The sequence below is a fragment of the Nansenia antarctica genome (genome assembly GCF_963989245.1).
Source record: "Nansenia antarctica genome assembly, chromosome: 17".
In the NCBI taxonomy this organism is placed as follows: Eukaryota; Metazoa; Chordata; class Actinopteri; order Argentiniformes; family Microstomatidae; genus Nansenia; species Nansenia antarctica.
The window spans coordinates 14507096-14527921 of NC_137687.1; the positions used below are offsets into that span (position 1 = coordinate 14507096).

The following is a 20826-nucleotide window of genomic DNA, read 5'->3' on the forward strand; positions in this document are numbered from 1 at the left end:
CCCTATTTGCTTTATGTATAAGCAATCAAAATCATTTGGGTCATGTGGTATTTTCAGATATTGTGCTTAGAATAATGTGAGAAGATATTTCAATTGAAATACCTCAACATGGACTGTTGTGAAACCGTAGAATGAAACAGTGAAGTACTCTTAAAAGCCACCAGGTGGCCATCTACAGTCCAGTGAGATCCATACCCTCCTAGAGGCAATGCTTTCATTGCTTTCAAGAGTACTTTCGTTAAGTACTCTTATTATATAGGGTACATTCTCTCCACAGTATAGAATGTATTGTTCTATACTTTCGTTAAGTACTCTTATTATATAGGGTACATTCTCTCACAGTATAGAATGTATTGTTCTAGAGCTGAAGAAGGGAGAGTTGATAGCTAAATCGTGCAGGAGGAATGTACTTATCGTTGAGAAATGCAGTGTAGACAAATTACGAAATGGCATGTCATTGATGAAGGTTGGACACACATTCAAATAGCTGTTAAATCAACCTGAAAAACAATCCTTCAAAAGTTGTGCCACATAGGAGTGTTATACATCCCTCACTTTAATTTCTAGTCAGGCAGTCTCTACATGAGGCCACAGCAGGGCTCCTTGGTGTTTCTAGTCAGGTAGTCTCTAGGCCACAGCAGGGGTCCTTGGTGTTTCTCTACATGAGGCCACAGCAGGGCTCCTTGGTGTTGGAGGAGTCCTCCTCCGGGGCTCGTAGTTTGAGGAGGGGGGGGTCCCCGCTGGCTGGGGTGAAGTAAATGGCGCTGGGGTCAGCTTCCTCCTGGGAGGGAGCAATGGTGCTGGGGGGCTCCTGGGGGGCTGGGGGGGGGACCTCAGGAGGAGGTGTGGTGGGAGTGTCCTCCTCTGAGGTAGGGAGTAGAGGCGGGGGGGGGGGCGGGGGGAAGTATAGGCGGGGGGGGGGCAGGGTGCTTGTGGAGCTTAGCAGCAGCCCGCTGGCGCTTCAGGTCTGCTAGGGTCTGGTGGGACTTCTCCCGGGTCATGCTGTCCCCGCCCTCCCCCTCCTCTGGGGGCGGGCTCAGCTGGTAGGAGGCGCTGCGCTCCATCAGACCCCCGCCGCCCCACTGTTCCCCCGGGACGGACGAGGACAGGCTCATGGACGGCCCCCCGTTCCCCAGGCTGGACTCCCTCTTCCTCGCCACTCCCTCCTCATCCTCGGCCCTCAGGACCCCTACAGCTGCCGCCTGGGAGGGAGAGCAGAACTACCTCAACACCAGATGATTCTACAGCCTACAGCCTAGTCATATACAAATAATAATAATCATAATCATAATAGTGTGGGGAGCATGGCGCGTTTGGCCTGCAGGGGTGATGGGGATGTGGGCGTAATTGGCACCGGCCACTTAATGTGTGTGTTTGTTTCCCCCGGTTGAACAGTAGGTGGAGGAGCGGAAGCGTGGGTGGAGAGAGAGACGGAGAGAGAGACGGAGAGAGAGAGAGAGAGAGGCGGAGACTGCGACCATAAGGGGTTGAGTGAACGGTGGAGTTGAGCAAGGCTCAGACACCGCGGCGAGCGGAGCGAGGCTCTGAGACACAAGAGACTTTGAGAAATACTGACTCTGTCGAAATAATAATAAACCGGGCGGTGCCCTTTTCATTTAACCTGCATTCCTGTTGCCTGGCTCCCTCTGTGCGTGTGAACTCGTTACAAATAGTAATAATAATCATCATAATAACAAACGTTACAGCTCAAAGTGCTCCAATCATTATATAAATCATCATTTAATTATTTAGTCATTTAAAGGCAATTTTGGGGTTTTTAGTCTCGACTTGAACATGTGTGCTGAGGTTGCATCCCTATTGTAAACTGCCAGTGCATTCCACAATCTGGAGCATAAAATGAGAATGCAGCCTCACTAAATCTCTTCTTTTGTACATGTGGTACACAGAGGAAACCAGCGTCAGAAGACCTGAGAGCTCTATTGGGCTGATATGCTAGCAAAAGGTCTGAAGATATTCTGGTGCTGTGCCAGTGAGAGCTTTATAAACAAGCAGAAGGATCTTGAAATCTATTCTGAACTTAACAGGAAGCCAGTGTAGAGTCTCTAAAATAGGAGTTATATGAGCTCTTCTGCTTGTTTTGGTTAAAACTCTCGCTGCTGCATTTGAACTAATTGCAGCTGGCCAATAGCTTTCCTCAGAAGGTAGTAGCTCCATTTCAAAACAAACCCTAGCCCCAAGCTGAAGGCGATACAGTACAGATTAAAAAAAACATTGAATGAATTTCCACCATATACTGTATTATATTGTATATATATATTATATACTGTATTATATTCGCACGTTTTCAGGTGCTTCGTGAGTAAGGGTCGATTTGGACGATAATCCTAGACCGTCCTTATTGTGGAGGTGTCGGTGCCGTCGTCAGCAGAACAGTGCCACTTACCATAGCAGCCTGCTGGTGCAGCTCGTTGTCCGTCTGTCTGTCCTCGTCCTCGTCCTGCGGCTCGGCCTGCCGGCCGCGCTCCTGCCACACTATGGCCTCCTTGTGGTGCTCCCGGCGGTACAGACTGGACCGCTCGTTAACGCTCACCCGCCGCACCACCTTACTGTACCCAGAGAGAGAGAGAGAGAGAGAGAGAGAGAGGGCCAGAAGAGACGAGATTAGGTGAATAAAAATAACAAACAGCTGGACAAACACCATTCCCCTCTGGAACGCCCTCCCCAACCACATCAGACAGGCCAACACCTTCCCAACATTTAAACAGGCCCTCAAAACCCACCTCTTCAAGCTGGCCTTCACCAGTCAACCCTCTCCCCCTCCCCTTCCCATGTGTCCCCAGCACTACCTTCATTAGGCCCCTATATTTTCTTTTATTTACCTTTTGTTTCTTTTTATTATTACTAGTCAATCTTTTCAGTTTGTAAATCGTCTTTGAGTGTCTAGAAAAGCGCTTTATAAGTATAATGTATTATTATTATTATTATCATTATTATTATTATTATCATTATTATGATTATTATTATTATCATTATTATTATCATCATCATCTTCCACTTGTAGGTGAGCTCACCCCCTGCTGCCTGTGCTGGAGGCCCGTCTCTGCAGGGTGCCTTTGTGTCGGTCCTGGCTCTTCATGATGGCGTCGTGTTTGTGTTTCAGCTCCATCAGCTTGGCTCTCACCTCCTCGTCTGCACACACGTCTACCACGGACACAGCATCACAACAACACAATCATCTACCACAGACACAGCATCACAACATCACAACAACACAACAACACAACCATCTCACATCGGTTAACATCAACTTCTATGTCTCTATTACACAGGTACCCTTCAGGACACCATTGGGGCATTGCCAGTCAGGTCTCACCCAGTGGCGTCTCCTCCAGAACAGACTTGGTGTTGAGACTGGCCCCATGAGCCACCAGGAGCTCCACCATCTGGATCTGGGAGAAAACAAGACCGTTGACATTGTCAGGTTCAATCATGACAGTGGAGAAAAAGGCTCCTTGATGAATCCAGTGCAGTACTGACCTGTCCCCAGCAGGAGGCAGCGTGGAGCAGTACTGACCTGTCCCCAGCAGTACTGACCTGTCCCCAGCAGGGGCAGCGTGGAGCAGTACTGACCTGTCCCCAGCAGTACTGATCTGTCCCCAGCAGGGGCAGCGTGGAGCAGTACTGACCTGTCCCCAGCAGGAGGAGCAGTACTGACCTGTCCCCAGCAGTACTGACCTGTCCCCAGCAGTACTGACCTGTCCCCAGCAGGAGGCAGCGTGGAGCAGTACTGACCTGTCCCCAGCAGGAGGCAGCGTGGAGGGGCGTCCAGCCGTCAGAGTCCTTCTGCTCCACCTCCGCCCTGCGCTCCAGCAGAAGCTCCCCCACAGACAGGTACCCGTTAGCAGCAGCTATGTGTAGCTGGAGAGAGACAGACAGGTACCCGTTAGCAGCAGCTAGGGTTAGGTGTCTCAGCAGGGTTAGGGTTAGGGTTAGGTGTCTCACCAGGGTTAGGGTTAGGGTTAGGGTTAGGTGTCTCACCAGGGTTGCTCCGTGGTCATCCTGAGCGCTCAGTTCCACCCCGGTCTGGACCATGGCCCGGAGGTCAGTCAGCATCTCCATCTCCTTCGCCCCGCGAGACGCGTCTATACGCTCCTGAGTTATACCTGCAGAACGAGCGCACACACGCAGTCAGCACTCAAATTGAGGGGGGATGAGGTGGGATGGCATCCCCCCTGAAATAAAAACGGTCAAAATCATCCCCCTTCTAAAACTGCCATCCCCCCTTTCCATCTCTTATGTCATTTTATCAACGTGGTATTACTGCTATTGAAACATTTAGTTTTGCGCATATTGAGTAAAATACTGTGGGCGAGGGGGCACGCACACATGCAATGACATTTTTACCAAGTCACTGACACTGAAGTCACTGACACTGAAGTCACTGACACTGACGTCACTGACGCTGTGGAGATGCTAAAATTGTTCCCATATGATAAAATCCACCATCCCCCCTGATTTTCTTTTACAACTTGAGTACTGCTGATATGTACATCTTCTCACAGACGGTTCTTATTGTTTGGATTAGAAAGAGCAACTACTGTAGGTAGGGGCGTTGAGTGTGGTTAGGGTTAGGGCTGGGCTGGGGCTGGGATAGGTAGGGGCTAGGGTTCAGTCCAGGTGAGGTGTGGTTGGTGTTTCTACTGACCTTGTTCTGCCATGACCATCTCCAGAAGCTCCAGGGTGGCGTCATCCTCACAAAGGTCGTAGGGCATGTTCCCGTCCGCGTTGACGGCCAGCAGGTCTGCTCCACTGGACACACAGGCAGGGTGGATGTTACACCAGTGACACAGGCATGGTGGATGTTACACCAGTGACACACAGGCAGGGTGGATGTTACACCAGTGACACACAGGCATGGTGGATGTTACACCAGTGACACAGGCAGGGTGGATGTTACACCAGTGACACAGGCAGGGTGGATGTTACACCAGTCACAGGCAGGGTGGATGTTACACCAGTGACACAGGCATGGTGGATGTTACACCAGTCACAGGCAGGGTGGATGTTACACCAGTGACACAGGCATGGTGGATGTTACACCAGTGACACAGGCATGGTGAATGTTACACCAGTGACACAGGCATGGTGGATGTTACACCAGTGACACACAGGCATGGTGAATGTTACACCAGTGACACAGGCATGGTGAATGTTACACCAGTGACACACAGGCATGGTGAATGTTACACCAGTGACACAGGCATGGTGAATGTTACACCAGTGACACAGGCATGGTGGATGTTACACCAGTGACACACAGGCAGGGTGGATGTTACACCAGTGACACACAGGCAGGGTGGATGTTACACCAGTGACACAGGCTGGGTGGATGTTACACCAGTGACACACAGGCAGGGTGGATGTTACACCAGTGACACAGGCAGGGTGGATGTTACACCAGTGACACAGGCATGGTGGATGTTACACCAGTGACACAGGCAGGGTGAATGTTACACCAGTGACACAGGCATGGTGGATGTTACACCAGTGACACAGGCAGGGTGGATGTTACACCAGTGACACAGGCATGGTGGATGTTACACCAGTGACACAGGCAGGGTGAATGTTACACCAGTGACACAGGCATGGTGGATGTTACACCAGTGACACAGGCAGGGTGGATGTTACACCAGTGACACACCCTCGTGGCTATCACCACAGCTGCACTGCACTGCTGAAGGACGTTTGCACACCCAAAGTGCTTATTTACCTAAGTGCAGCAGCACTGATTTGAATAGTTTATGCATGTAACCAAGGTAACCCAGGCGCTTAGCCTTCAAGAAGAGTTGGTTCCCTAACCCTAAGACTCAAACCCCCCATCAGTGTGTGCTCTACACTACGCTGTCATTCAGCATATGCACATATCATTATACACTATGCTGTCATTCAGCATATGCACATATCATTATACACTACGCTGTCATTCAGCATATGCACATATCATTATACACTATGCTGTCATTCAGCATATGCACATATCATTATACACTACGCTGTCATTCAGCATATGCACATATCATTATACACTATGCTGTCATTCAGCATATGCACATATCATTATACACTATGCTGTCATTCAGCATATGCACATATCATCATTTATACACTATGCTGTCATTCAGCATATGCACATATCATCATTTATACACTATGCTGTCATTCAGCATATGCACATATCATCATTTATACACTACGCTGTCATTCAGCATATGCACATATCATCATTTATACACTACGCTGTCATTCAGCATATGCACATATCATTATTTCTGCAATGAGTGCAGTATAGTCTCTCCCACACCTTCCCAACATTTAAACAGGCCCTCAAAACCCACCTCTTCAAGCTGGCCTTCACCAGTTAACCCTCTCCCCCTCCCCTTCCCATGTGTCCCCAGCACTACCTTCATTAGGCCCCTATACTTTCTTCTAATTACCTTTTGTTTCTTTTTATTATTACTACTCAATCTTTTCAGTTTGTAAAGCGTCTTTGAGTGTCTAGAAAAGCGCTATATAAGTCTAATGTATTATTATTATTAGCAGTAGTATTATAGTCAGCAAACCAAATTCCTAACATGTTTACATGTCATGGCAATAAAGTCTTCTGATTCTGATTCTGTGTTGTGCTGGAACAGGGAGACTCACGCCTGCACCAGGAGCTGGACCAGGCCCGTGTGTCCGCAGGTGGCGGCAGCGTGGAGAGGCGTCCACAGCTCACTGTCGCAGGCGTTCACACTCGCCCCCGCGTCCAGCAGACACTGCACCACCTCCACAAAGTCATCAATGCAGCACTGCCCGAGAGGGAGGACACAAACGCACACATGTAAGCGCACACATGTAAGCACACACATTTAAGTGCAGTGAGTGCACACACACACGCACACACACACACACACACACACACACGCACACGCACACGCACACGCACGCACACACACACACACACACACACACACAGCCAACTGCAATGTAAACACAATTTCATGTTCCAGACCTCGGCTAAGTAAACATATGACTTTTTTCCAAGAATAATTTTGATGCTTTACTGTATAAAGAGAGCAGTGTGTCTTTCTAACGGTGTAAACCTCCCCAAACACAACCCAGCAGCACTATGTAGTGTTGGGAAATCAGTCCTCAACTGTCTAGGAATGTAAGCAAGAGACCTGGTGCAGACCAGCAACATCTGGAGCAACTAGAAGTTACTCTAAGGTGTTTATATAAACTGTGACTTTAGACAGTAGGGTTAGGGTTAGACAGTAGGGTTAGGGTTGTGTGTGTGTGTGTGTTTGTGTGTGTGTGTGTGTGTGTGTGTGTGTGTGTGTGTGTGTGTGTGTGTGTGTGTGTGTGTGTGTACCTGGTGCAGGGCAGTGAGCCCGTCCTCATTGAAGAGATCTGGGCTGACTCCACTGTTCAGCAGCTCCCTCACTGTAGGGAAACCCATCACAACATGAATGTTATTCACAATAACCCTAACACACTCTGGCAGTCTATGGGCTGTGTTCTAACCCTAACCCTAACACACTCTGGCAGTCTATGAGCTGTATTCTAACCTGAAACACACTCTGGCAGGCTATGGTTTATGTGAACGTCTGAATTACAAGTAAGGTCTATAATCAGCCTGACAGCCATAATCCCCAGGGCTAACAATAACACTTTTGAAAACAAACGCCTGGTCTGATAAACTTGTGTGACGTGTCCAACATCAGATATGTATGAATCATTTCCTCGTGCCTATGAAGCACCAGTCCCCAGCAGCTGCCCTGCCAGTCTGGTGATAGCCTTGCTTGAGTTCAGTGATAACAGCATGTTTGTAATAGTAGCAATTAAAACAGCAGAGATGTTGATTAATTAAATATAAAATATAATCTAACATACTTTTTTCAACATTTCAATGAGTGACTTTTCCTTGATTAGCAATACGTTCCCGAGGTTGACTCCAGCGATGATGTGCCTGCTGTCATAGTGTAGGAGAGTCTGCTATCACATGTATCTATCATAGTGTAGGAGAGTCTGCGGTCATAGAGTAGGAGAGTTAGGGTTAGGGTTAGGGGCGCGTGGGTGGGACTGACTCACCCTCCTCCAGGTCGTTGCGAGCTGCCGCCTCCAGCAGAGTGATGTTGTTGGGGAAGACCACCCTGCGCGTGCGCCCCTTCTTCTTGTCACCCTTGGCAGTCTTTCCACGGGCCGTGTCTTTCTCCATCTGGGCCCAGCCCTTCAGCTGCTGGGCGCGCCGCTTCTGGGCGTGCTTCAGTCGTTCTGTGGCACTCAGCCGCCCCACGGTGGCCATCTCGCCAAGCAGCTCACCGTGTTCTGCCATTCCACGCCACTGCCACACTCCTTGAACCTCCGACCCCTCCCTCCCCTCCCTTCCTCTTTCTTCAGTCGATAACCTCTCTGATCTGGTTTTTTTCTGCCTCGAATCCCTCAAACATCCCCTACCTATCCGTCCCCAGAATGGATTCCTCTAGGTCAGGATCCACCTTTGAGGAAAAGAAAAAAGGTGGAATGGAGGCAGTGAAATTAAGACTCTAGTGGGGCTAAAGTCAGAGGTGTTTGAACAGTGGACAGTGAGCACAAAAATAATCAACGCTGTTTTGAACTGCAGGATGGGCCAAGTGTCAAACAGACTCGGGTAGTAGAGTGGTGGACACATCCATGGCCAAAAGGTCCAAGCAGATAATGTTTGGATGAGAAGCAGAGCAGAAACGTCTCATCATCCATGGGTCTTTGCTCATATACGGCCTAGACAATGCGGAACAACAATGGTGGAAAACAAAACCGCCAGGTATCGTACAGTTTATTATTTCAAATTTCTACGGAACATCTCGCTTAGGAGACACTGCCAATACTGAACCATCCAAATCATGACTTTGACCCGTTTCTCAGTCCTTACATCCATCTCAGCTCTGTGTTCTTCTGGGACTATTCTTCAGAGACTAAGAAAAGGTCACTAGTTCTCTCCTGTCCGAGTCAGATGCAGCATCTCCAGCCCCTGATGATGACTCTCCTGGAGATGGACCCAGCAGAGACACCTAGATGGGAGTCCATAGTGAGAGGAATTCAGAGGTAAACGTCATAGGCTCTGCAAGCCTTGAGGTGAGGATGTGGGTTGAGAGAGTACGAAGTCAGCAGTCGAGAGGAACCAGGTCACGGTTGCACCTCCCGTACTTGATATTTTGTCATGTAATAAGGACAAAAGTAGTCGTTCAATAGTGCACGGAGCTTGTACTCCTACGGAGGGCCATGGTGTGACAGTATTCAAGAAGACCCAGCCTTGGGTGGAGGTGAGGGCTATACTGAGGCGGCTTTCAGCCTTGGGTGGAGGTGAGGGCTGTACCGAGGCAGCTTCTAATGGAGGGACGTCAGGAGATCAAGACTCAGGCATTGAGGTTTCTTCCACATCCGTTGTGCTGACAACTCACAACATTCTCCTCCCCCTGGCACCTGCAGATAGTAGAGAGTAGAGATAGTAAGAGAGAGAGAGAAAGAGACAAATAGGCAGAGAGAAAGAGACAGACAGGCAAAGAGAGGGAGAGGGGGGGAGAGAGAGAGAAAGAGAGGGAGAGAGAGAGAGGGAGAGAGAGGGAGAGAGAGGGAGAGAGAGAGAGTGCATGGTTACAGTAATGTACACAACCCGCTCTCCTAATCCTGTTATCTTTAACCCCTGACTCTCCTTCCCTGCTCCCTCCACTCCCACTCCTATCCCTGAGGAAACCGGAGATGGGACGGCTTTCATTAATGATTGACACACCCTGCGCAGCTCCTCGACTGCAGCGGACCACACCAGACTATGTGGTTAGTGTATGAGGCAGGAATGGGGAGGGATGATTGTTGTACAGTGGGGGGTTGGCTAAGGTGTAGCTACGCTTGTTTTTGTGCTTAGCGCTAACCGCGGCATCTCAGTTACCAAGCCCTCGCTCCCTCCCTCTCCTTCTCCAGGTAGGCTACCTCCCACACCAGCCTCTCTCTCCCTCCCCTCTTCTCCAGGTAGGCTACCTCCCACACCAGCCTCTCTCTCCCTCCCCTCTTCTCCAGAAAGGCTACCTCTCACACCAGCCTCTCTCTCCCTCCCCTCTTCTCCAGGTAGGCTACCTCCCACACCAGCCTCTCTCTCCCTCCCCTCTTCTCCAGGTAGGCTACCTCCCACACCAGCCTCTCTCTCCAGGCACCTCATCCATTATTTAGCCCCAGGCCTGTGAGCGCTGAGAGGAAGGTCAACTAGACGCACTCAGAGAGATAGGGAGGGTGAGCCCAGTGCAGGTAGGCCCAGTCAGAGAGATAGGGAGGGTGAGCCCAGTACAGGTAGGCCCACTCAGAGAGATAGGGAGGGTGAGCCCAGTGCAGGTAGGCCCACTCAGAGCGATAGGGAGGGTGAGCCCAGTATAGGTAGGCCCACTCAGAGAGATAGGGAGGGTGAGCCCAGTACAGTTAGGCCCACTCAGAGAGATAGGGAGGGTGAGCCCAGTACAGTTAGGCCCACTCAGAGCGATAGGGAGGGTGAGCCCAGTACAGTTAGGCCCACTCAGAGAGATAGGGAGGGTGAGCCCAGTATAGGTAGGCCCACTCAGAGAGATAGGGAGGGTGAGCCCAGTGCAGGTAGGCCCACTCAGAGAGATAGGGAGGGTGAGCCCAGTGCAGGTAGGCCCACTCAGAGCGATAGGGAGGGTGAGCCCAGTATAGGTAGGCCCACTCAGAGCGATAGGGAGGGTGAGCCCAGTGCAGGTAGGCCCAGTGCAGAAACAGAGTGCTCCACACCAATGGCCTAACTTAAGTGGGAGACTGGGACTGGGACAGCAACTATTTAGACATTTCCTCTACTCTAAACCAGAATAGAGAAAAAGTCAAGAACACCATCAGACGTTTAGCTATGCCCATGTGCGGACACACAGTGCTTTGACCATCTGACACCACAACCTCTTCCCAGTGCTTTTGTTCCAATGTCTTAAATGAGCCTGCTTTATGAAAAGACACTTGTGTCACCGTGGCTTGGGACTATATTTAGGATGACCTTTCCTTTGTCAGTGCCCACAATGTAAGGATTTCCTTAGATTCAGTTAGAAAGGTTACCATCCTACACCAACTCCTCAAGTGGTAGGCTATTCTCACACATAAAACAGGCATACCAACTTACAACACAGAGTATTCACACGACTACATAATGCCACACCAGATACATTTATAGATGTACTGGGCCATGCCCATGACGCACCGTAATCACCCACCAAACAGAACTGAACTTCCTTAAACAAGAGAGGGAGATGCAAGTCCTCTTCACCCTATACAGAGTCCATCTAATGTCATTTAAGAACACAGAACAGCTGGAGGATAAATGTCACATGCACAGTAGGTTGGTGGTGCATGGTAGCTCACCTCTCTTAGGCCTGCATGGTAGCTCACCTCTCTTAGGCCCTCTTTTCCACAGTGAACATGCAAGAGGAGAAACATGACTTAGGCCAAAAAGATTTGGAGGGGGAGTGGAGGGGGGGGGGGCTATCCTCACAATCCCTTTAGGAACTTTACTGCTGGAACAAAGTGATAGAACTCCACAGTGGATTGAAACAAACGATAATGGCATGGCTCAATAAAGCAGAAGAAGGCCACATCAGGACATAGCTTACTACTGTGAGCAGCCTACCAGAAAACAGGTATGATGCCTTCATCTCTATTGGCCACAATATATTGAAGTTATAGGCTAGTAGGCCGAGATAACCTATTAGTTTGGTCTATAGTCTGGTCATCTTTGGTCTATGTTTGTTTGGCCATCTCCGAATCACAGATCAGTGGTCATAAAACCGGTTTACTGTGTTTGCCATCCTCTCTTGGAACAGGTAGGCTACTCCATGTGACTAACAGGGCCTATTGGCCGTGTTTCTAGCTATGTGCCTGGGCTTCTTCTACCTGTCGCAGCATGTCCTCCTCAAAAGTCAAGAGTCACTTTATTGTCCCATCACTGGGAAATTTGTATTGGGCTTACACCCCACAGCAGCCAACAAAGAACAACAGACAATACAGCATGTTAAAACACAGACAGGAGGCAGCCCTGATTAAGACAAGAGTGGAAATAAAACGATAAGCAAGATATGTTCAACATTCATCTGGTGCAGTTTAAAAGTTTAACAGAAACCGGAATAAAATAATTTTTAAAATCTGTTTAATCTCTGTGTGACTGTCTCATACCACACCAAACCTCTCCAACCGCATTCCAGTTTGCAGTTCACAAATGCATTCCCCATTAAGGCAATCATCACCTCCTACCCATCATGCCTCACACTATAAGGGGAATTTACACAAACACTGTTAGATAACCCTCAACCCACACAGTGGATCTTGAAGTATCAGGCCGAGGTCTCTAACACAAGAGATCATCTCTATAGATCTCATCACCTAACACAACAGATCATCTATAGATCTCATCACCTAACACAATAGATCATCTTCATAACAGTTTCCAAGGTCATCAATCATCTTATCAAGGGTTAGTCCTTACATAATCCAAGATAACGTCACGATTGGACACACACACACACACACACACACACACACACACACTCTGTGTGGCAGAGGAGCTTGTATGCCTAGAATCATACAGCTTCTGAGTAAGACAAAGTCCTCTTACCGTCTGTCGTGAGCAAAGATTTGTCAAACCAAGTAGCAGTGAGGCCACAGCCAGCAGACTGTGTGAAAGTACTTCAGACTAGCATTGGCTCATACTTAGCCTAGCGTTGGCTCATACTTAGCCTAGCGTTTGGCTCATACTTAGCCTAGCGTTTGGCTCATACTTAGCCTAGCGTTGGCTCATACTTAGGTTTAACACAATAACAAGCACTGTGCCCCAACCCAGAGCACACACACTCCTTAGCCATGCAATACCCTACTTCATCCACCTGAACCCCCACCCTTTAAATACCCTACTTCATCCACCTGAACCCCCACCCTTTAAATTGACACTTCAGGACTGAGCTTTGCCTAACACGATCCACGAGTCATTCCACCGACAAAGCTGCACCTCTCAATAATGACAACCTCCCTGGCAGGGAGGGAGGGTGAGGGCTGGGTGGAGGACGGCTATGAATAGAATGATGATGAATGGGAACAGAAGATGAAAGAAATGTGATCACTTACCGTGACGATGTAGGCTTTTTCCAGATCACAAAAAACATTGCAAATGTCACAAAGAAGCAGAAAACAATGAAAATATGTTCAACAATAGGTGCCACAAGGTGTGTTACATTTCACACATCTCCCCTAAGCCCCAACCCAGCCAACCATAAAGCTGGACCAGAGTGTCGTGGTTAGGTTTGGGATCTATTTGGTCAACATCAGCAGTCTTGACTCATCTGGGAACATCTTGTCTTGAACGCTTGGAACTGTTAACAAGAGCAACTCTGTCAATGAGTCACTGACTCAGCAGGAAGGGCTGTTGGTGCAGTGGAACATATCATTCATTGAGCCTTCTCCATGAATACTCACATACATTCAGCTGCTAGGCTAGCCTTCTCCATGAATACTCGCATACATTCAGCTGCTAGGCTAGCCTTCTGATACTCACATACATTCACTTGCTAGGCTAGCCTTCTCCATGCATACTCACATACATTGAGCTGCTAGGCTAGCCTTGTGCATGCATACTCACATACATTCAGCATTCCTGGTCAGGACTCAAGTCAGCATGGTGTCCTTTCAGAGGACGAAGCCGATTCTCAATGTGACCACTGCGTTTATGCAAGATAACAATGCCGAGTACAATCTGATTCAACGCTGTTATGTAGCAGCGCTGTTCTGGAATGATCCAGCCACTTGAACCACTGCCCAGTAGTGTAATCTCTACTGTTGCATATTCCCCCAGCTTAGAAAAGTTTTAGTGAGCAATTAAAACACAAAGCCCAGGACGGAGAGGGAGAGAAAGGCACCCGGTGCAGGAGGTGTGAGCTTCATAAGTCCTGTCATGTGTGGGGTGAGCTTTAGCCATAATAACTCACACACAGAGAGAGAGAGAGAGAGAGAGAGAGAGAGAGAGAGAGAGAGAGAGAGAGAGAGAGAGAGAGAAAGAGAGGTCTGTGATTACACACACACACACAGAGAGAGAGAGAGAGAGAGAGAGAGAGAGAGAGAGAGAGAGAGAGAGAGAGACAGACAGAGAGACAGACAGAGCGAGAAAGACAGACAGAGAGAGAGAGAGAGAGAGAGAGAGAGAGAGAGAGAGAGAGAGAGAGAGAGAGAGAGAGAGGTCGAAGAGAAGTTATAAGGAAGAAAAAAAGGGGGGGGGGGGGATAGTGATTGAGATGAAGGCAGATTTGGGAGGAGGAAGGATGGGGAGGAGACAAACTACCCCAGGAAGCCAGGACAGTCACCAAACAGGAGGAAGTGATGTGAGACTGAGAGGGTAGGCCTACTGCTGAACCTAACTCTCACCCTAACTGAGAGGGTAGGCCTCCTACTGAACGTGTCCAATAAGAATTCATTTCTTCTTTTTTTTGCGGTTTCTGAATGTTTCCTACTATCTACTATTTGTTCTTGCCTAACATCATGCAGCTATGATCAAACCCTGTGCATTGCAGTTAAATCAAGGAGCAGAAGAAGGGCCAATAAACATATTTTACTCTTGTAAAAGTCGATCACAGCCAAACCTTATCAATAAACGCTAAACCTTATCAATAAACGCTAGGCCTACATGTCATCAGGGAGGGGTCATAGTTCACACTGCAAAGCGTGTTCCATGTCGCAATGCAGCCGAGGCTGTAGTGGTAAACTCCTGAACCTTAGACAGGTTACACACACGTGCATGTTATCTCTGTCTGTGTGTTGTGTGTGTGTTCCCTTTTTCCAATACATTGCAATGTATTGATATGAAATAAAATACTAGTTGAAAACCATTTTGTTCTGTGAAAGTATCTTAAACATGTGTGTTGTGCTGTAAGGACTGCATACACCATGGCATCTTGTGTAGGAGCTGAGGGTATTCTCATTCAGATTGTGTCTATTGGTCCTTTCGGTTGGCAACATAATAGGCTATTACATTACAACACACAATCAATACAACAACAGACACCTTTTTGTTTTGGTCATAATAAGCACTGCAGCCCTTATAACTAAAAGCCACTGACTGACCCAGCTGAGACAGACCCACCTGTTGACTGAGCCAGCTGCGCATAGACAGACTCACCTGTTGACTCAGCGAACCCTAACCCATCTGTATGTTAGCTGGTAGGAGAGGTTAGGGTGAGTAAGTATGATAACATCCAGAGCCATGTTGTGTCTGTATGGTAGGATACTACTAGTATTCAGTGTCTTAAGACATCTCAAGATGTTCTGTGTCTTCAAGACACAGAAAATATGGCTCTTATGCTCCATGTCTTAAGTGAGTGCATGAGTGCATGTCTTCAGGTTAGGTCTTAATTAAGACGACTTATTAAGACATCTTGACAGACAACATGTCTTATTTTGGTTAATTAAGACATCTCAAGACAAGGTGATGGCTGGGTATGTATGGGCTATAACTTGTCTGCAAGCTTGCCTATAATATGGCGAATCATAACTTACATTATAACGTGTTTGCTGACGTCAAACATGCCCGATGTCCCGTCCTGAAGGCTGTTTAGATGTTAGGAATGTGTTAATGCGTAGTTAGCTAACTAAGCTAGCGTGTTCGTTACTACTTTGTAGCCCAACAACCAGCCAGGCAGCTACCTGTCACCATTCACCTCCGTGAAAGCGCTTCTTTATGTGGCTTAAAATGTCCACATTCAAATTATTCGCTGAAGTTGAAGGACATATTGAGGCATTAATGTAAGGTTGTGTTGTTGTCTTACCTGTGGAGTGTTGTAGTGAGTGACAGCAGCCGGTCTCGTCCCCAACGCCCTCAGGGGAATGCTGCTCCTTAACAACGGTGAGGCGGTCCCGCAGCTCTCCACTAGAGGGCGCTGTTGTGTACAGAACAAGGTGCAATAGGGGGTAGAGGTGTGTAACATTATATTTAAGATGTATAATTAGAGACCAATATAATAAACCTCTGCACATACTGTACATTGCATAGTTACCTGTCACTATCTTTCTTATTTTATTGAATCTAATCTAATCTAAAACATCAAACCGAACAAATGCAACAACATTTGATGCAACTATTACAGAATCATAGTTTTAACCAGATGTTTATCTTCATATTCTAACAAGATGTTTATCTTTTATGACATATTTTCCCAAGGATGATTTACCTACAGACCTACAGAAATATGACATATTTACAAAATGTATTTGATGTGATGCTAGCATCAGATTGTGATTGGGACAACTATTAGACGTGTCACCGGCCAATCAGGTAGAGCTTCTCTTCTGAATATTCATAAGCCTAAATATTCATGAGCTTTCCCCAAGTACCCTAGATTTCGGAAATTCAGGGATGCACTGTGCGCTTTTCATCACCTGTTGCTTTCCGGTCTGAGACAGAGCAGCCATACCACACTGTGATGCAGTTTGTCAGAATGCTCTCGATGGTCTCAAAGTCATTCAGACCCCCTGCAGCAGAATGTCACCATGGTTGCTGACTTGAGCAGTGACAGGTTAAACATGTCAGTGAAGACCTCGGCCAGCAGCCCAGCGCACACCCTGAGCACACACGGCCAGGTAGGGCCATCAGGGCCAGCAGCCTTGCTGCATTGACCTTACCCAGTGGTTACATTGACCTTACCCAGTGGTTACATTGACCTTACCCAGTACATTGACCTTACCCAGTACATTGACCTTACCCAGTACATTGACCTTACCCAGTACATTGACCTTACCCAGTACATTGACCTTACCCAGTACATTCACCTTACCCAGTACATTCACCTTACCCAGTACATTCACCTTACCCAGTGGTTACATTGACCTTACCCAGTACATTGACCTTACCCAGTACATTGACCTTACCCAGTACATTCACCTTACCCAGTACATTCACCTTACCCAGTACATTCACCTTACCCAGTGGTTACATTGACCACCCAGTACATTGACCTTACCCAGTACATTGACCTTACCCAGTACATTCACCTTACCCAGTACATTCACCTTACCCAGTACATTCACCTTACCCAGTACATTCACCTTACCCAGTGGTTACATTGACCTTACCCAGTACATTGACCTTACCCAGTACATTCACCTTACCCAGTACATTGACCTTACCCAGTACATTCACCTTACCCAGTACATTCACCTTACCCAGTACATTCACCTTACCCAGTGGTTACATTGACCTTACCCAGTACATTCACCTTACCCAGTGGTTACATTGACCTTACCCAATGGTTACATTCACCTTACCCAGTACATTCACCTTACCCAGTGCCCAGCACACATCAGTGGTGGAGAGTGTGAGGGGCTGGTCATCTTGAGGGGTTCAGTTCTTATGGTCGGCTCCTTGGTGTCCCGGGTTAAGTGAGCATAGAAGGGGTTGAGCTTGTTGGGTAGGGAGGCAGTGCTGGTAGAGGAGGCTGGTAGAGGAGGCTGTAGTCTGTGATGGCCTGGATGCCTTGCCACATGCGTATTGTAAGGGGGAATTCTATCCCCTCTGATAAGTCATCCAACATCCAGCATCCAAGGGCTCCCTCAGTCCCATAGAAGGAAGTCCAGACAGACAGGGAATGTGTCTGACTGTCTATGATGATCATTTAGCAGATCACAAGTCTTGGTTAACAAACTTGGTTAACAGTTTGAGAAAGGCGGTTAAAAAGGCAGAGAATCCAGAGACACTGAAGAAAGTAACTAGGGGTCCGTTCCAATTTGTCAGTTATTCCCTACGCAGAGCACTGCACAGGGCATTCACACATTTTAAGGGAGATTGCAATCCAGAGGAAATTAAAATGTTCTGTTGGAAGTGACCTGCACCCAGGTTGGGTGTAACCATGGGAACAGGTTTATACAGGAAGTGACCTGCACCCAGGTTGGGTGTAACCATGGGAACAGGTGTATATTATACAGGAAGTGACCTGCACCCAGGTTGGGTGTAACAATGGGAACAGGTGTATACAGGAAGTGGAGCAAGTCCTCCCAACAGTCGTTCTTAGAGCTGTGAGAGGATTGCAGAAAAATACAATAATAAATTGTCAACTGTCAAAGATCTTTTGTTTACTTGTGTGGGTGACTGAAATAAGGCTACAACTTAACTGCTCCTCCTGAAACATCTACTACCCCCCTGCACTGTGTCTCCAGGGTCTATTAATGCAAAATTAGAAAAAACACGATGACTGTCAAAGGCCCCTGGCCTAAAGATTACTCTTCCTGCTACGACTGGTGGATAGATGATTCACATGTATTGATTGTAAGTCGCTTTGGAATAAGGTGTCTGCTAAGTGCCAAAAATGTAAATGTGAAAAAATACAGCAGCCACTGTTAGAAATGATATGTTCTCAAGTATAGTCACCTGTCATTTGTCTTCCTTTTGTATTGTGGAGGTTCAAAAGCAGACACAAATGTTTGGTGATAACCATTATGATCAATATTCATGTTGGTACTTAAACAACAGTTTTATAGTTCACTTGTGAGCGTTTGGTGGGTGAGAACATACCCCATGGCTACTGCTTTTATCTGTAGTCCAGCTATTCAAGGCAACTATTTAATTAGGATATTTGAAGGATTGCATGTTTGTTGTTCTTGGATAATCCATGCTGTGTTTCCCCTTCGTTTCATTTCAGTGTCTCATTCTTAAAGTCTTTGTCTTTGTCTTTTCTAAAGCAGAGCCTTGTGCGCCCTGGATGAGGATGTCTTTAATGGATCTGCAGATTCAGACATGGAATGTGTTCTCCATTCTAAAGCCTCTTTAGGGGGGGACAAAGAAAGACACCCCGCTCTCTCAGCAGCGCTACATTGACCCTCTCAGTTTCGGGTAGTATCTCAGGGAAGCTTAGAGAGATTTAACCAGAAATAATCCAGCGGTCCACCCCAATCCTGTATGGCACCTCTATTCATGTGGCACCCCTGACTCACTACCCCACCAAAACCTATTGTCTCTGCAGCAGCCAGCAGCCAAAGGTAATTGCAGCTTGTATTCACTTTTTCCTACCATGTTAAGAAGTGTCACTTAATTTGCACAAACCATTTTGACCAAATAGGCTATCAGGAGTACCTCTGTCTCACAGTTATGAGATGACTATGACAGTTTTCCTGGACATTATCATGGACATTTAAGGGTCATTAAGGCCTGGACATGTTTCTAGTCAACTATACATGCCCGTGTTGTGTCATTTTCTTTTCTGTTTATTTCTGATATGTGACATGGCCTCCTCCCCCCCTGTTTTTTTGTTTTGTTTAGTTTTTGTTTGTTTTTTGTTTGTTAGTTTTTTTTTTTTTTTTTTTAAAGAGAGAAAGAACATTTTCTGTTATTGTTTATGGACAATGTACTGCATAACAAAGTGCAAAACTAGTTTTCTACTATTAATGGGACAATAACCTCCCCCACGGATACTAGTTGTTGTTATGTCCTGTTGTGTACATGTCTCTGTGAAACTCAATACAAATATTAACCTAAAACTATACATGCCCGAACATATTTCTAATAAGTAAATAAATAAGTAGTATTATTTGTCTTGCTTTTTTAAGCCAAATAGCTCGGATTACTAAGAGTGGCTTATTTTATATGGGCCGTTACAGTTGACCTAATTCTATATTTTAATACCATGAAGTGAATAGAGTAGCGTTTAGCTTTAAAACATGACTCATAGAAGGGAAAGGGTTTAATTAATTCCAGCCAATCAGAAGTTAGAAGAGAAAGGGTTTAATTAATTCCGGCCAATCAGAAGTTAGATCACATCGGCGCAATCAAACCGTGGGCCACAGGCCAGGTGAGGAGGGACAGGGTGCGCCAGGGTCACCTGGGTTTGTCAGAAACCTATGGTTCAAAACATACTTTTCCCATGTCTTCTCCTGTTTATTTTTTAAACATTTGACTGCCAACAACATTTCTGTACGGTAAGATCGAACACACATGAAACGGGAAAAACTGCAAGTTTTAAGTTTTTTTTGTTACTGCTTTTACATGAAGACCTAATTTATTTAATTAATTCATTTATTGGAATAATAAAATAAATATGTAGGCTACCAGTGTAATTCCCTCTTCTACTAGCCTACGACAGTGCCAATTTAGACTAAATTAGCCCCTCAAATTGCCAATTAACAGGGCAGAGCTGCATTGTAACTTAATTGAAGCCTATAAGAGTTATAGACCTACTTGTAATTTACATTTACAGAATTTCGCAGCCTTCATAATTTCACAACATTGTTCATCTATTCGTCTTCATAATTACTGTGCCAGATGCACAAATCGGTGGCCGGTCTTTACAAGGTGTGAATGTCCCCACCACTTGTCAGCCAATAAATATCCTGGATGGTGTTGAATCGTCCATTGTATCTGCCTCACATGCTAAATAGTAAAACCACGTCGTCAGATTGCCGATGAAAACCCTTCTAATCCAACTTGTTTTCACTGTCTTGCTGAGAGGAAGGCTAAGAGCTGGGGCATTAGCACTACATTAACTTGAACAAAAGCGACAAGCGTTCCCGAAACTCTTCTATCATGCTGGACACACCATAAGGTGCCCAAACACCCCCCAACTGTTGCGCACCATGAGGGACATGTTTTTTTTAGCACTATTAATGTGTTCAGCAGTTCTGTTTAGAATTTGAGGTTAGCCTCTTTGAGTAATTCCGTTTTTTATGTGCACGTCCATACACTTTTATTACGTCTTTTAAAATAAAATAAAATATGCAAGGCAATAACTATCAGGCTATAGTTGACCCCACCCAATGTACTATTTGGCTTTATCAACAACA

The 20826-nt window shown here is 46.7% G+C and overlaps 1 protein-coding gene across 1 annotated transcript; it reads right to left on the bottom strand.

The window, feature by feature from the left end:
• Nucleotides 1-658: 658 nt before the first annotated feature.
• On the bottom strand, nucleotides 659-8335 carry LOC308172667 (protein phosphatase 1 regulatory subunit 16A-like; the record flags this gene model as incomplete). Its single annotated transcript, XM_080547594.1, is given in 11 exon segments — nucleotides 659-865; nucleotides 867-1202; nucleotides 2405-2567; nucleotides 3033-3162; nucleotides 3335-3410; nucleotides 3754-3879; nucleotides 4000-4124; nucleotides 4667-4770; nucleotides 6664-6809; nucleotides 7373-7443; nucleotides 8092-8335. Coding segments are annotated over 11 exon segments (1728 nt in total).
• Between the last annotated feature and the right edge of the window lie 12491 nt (nucleotides 8336-20826).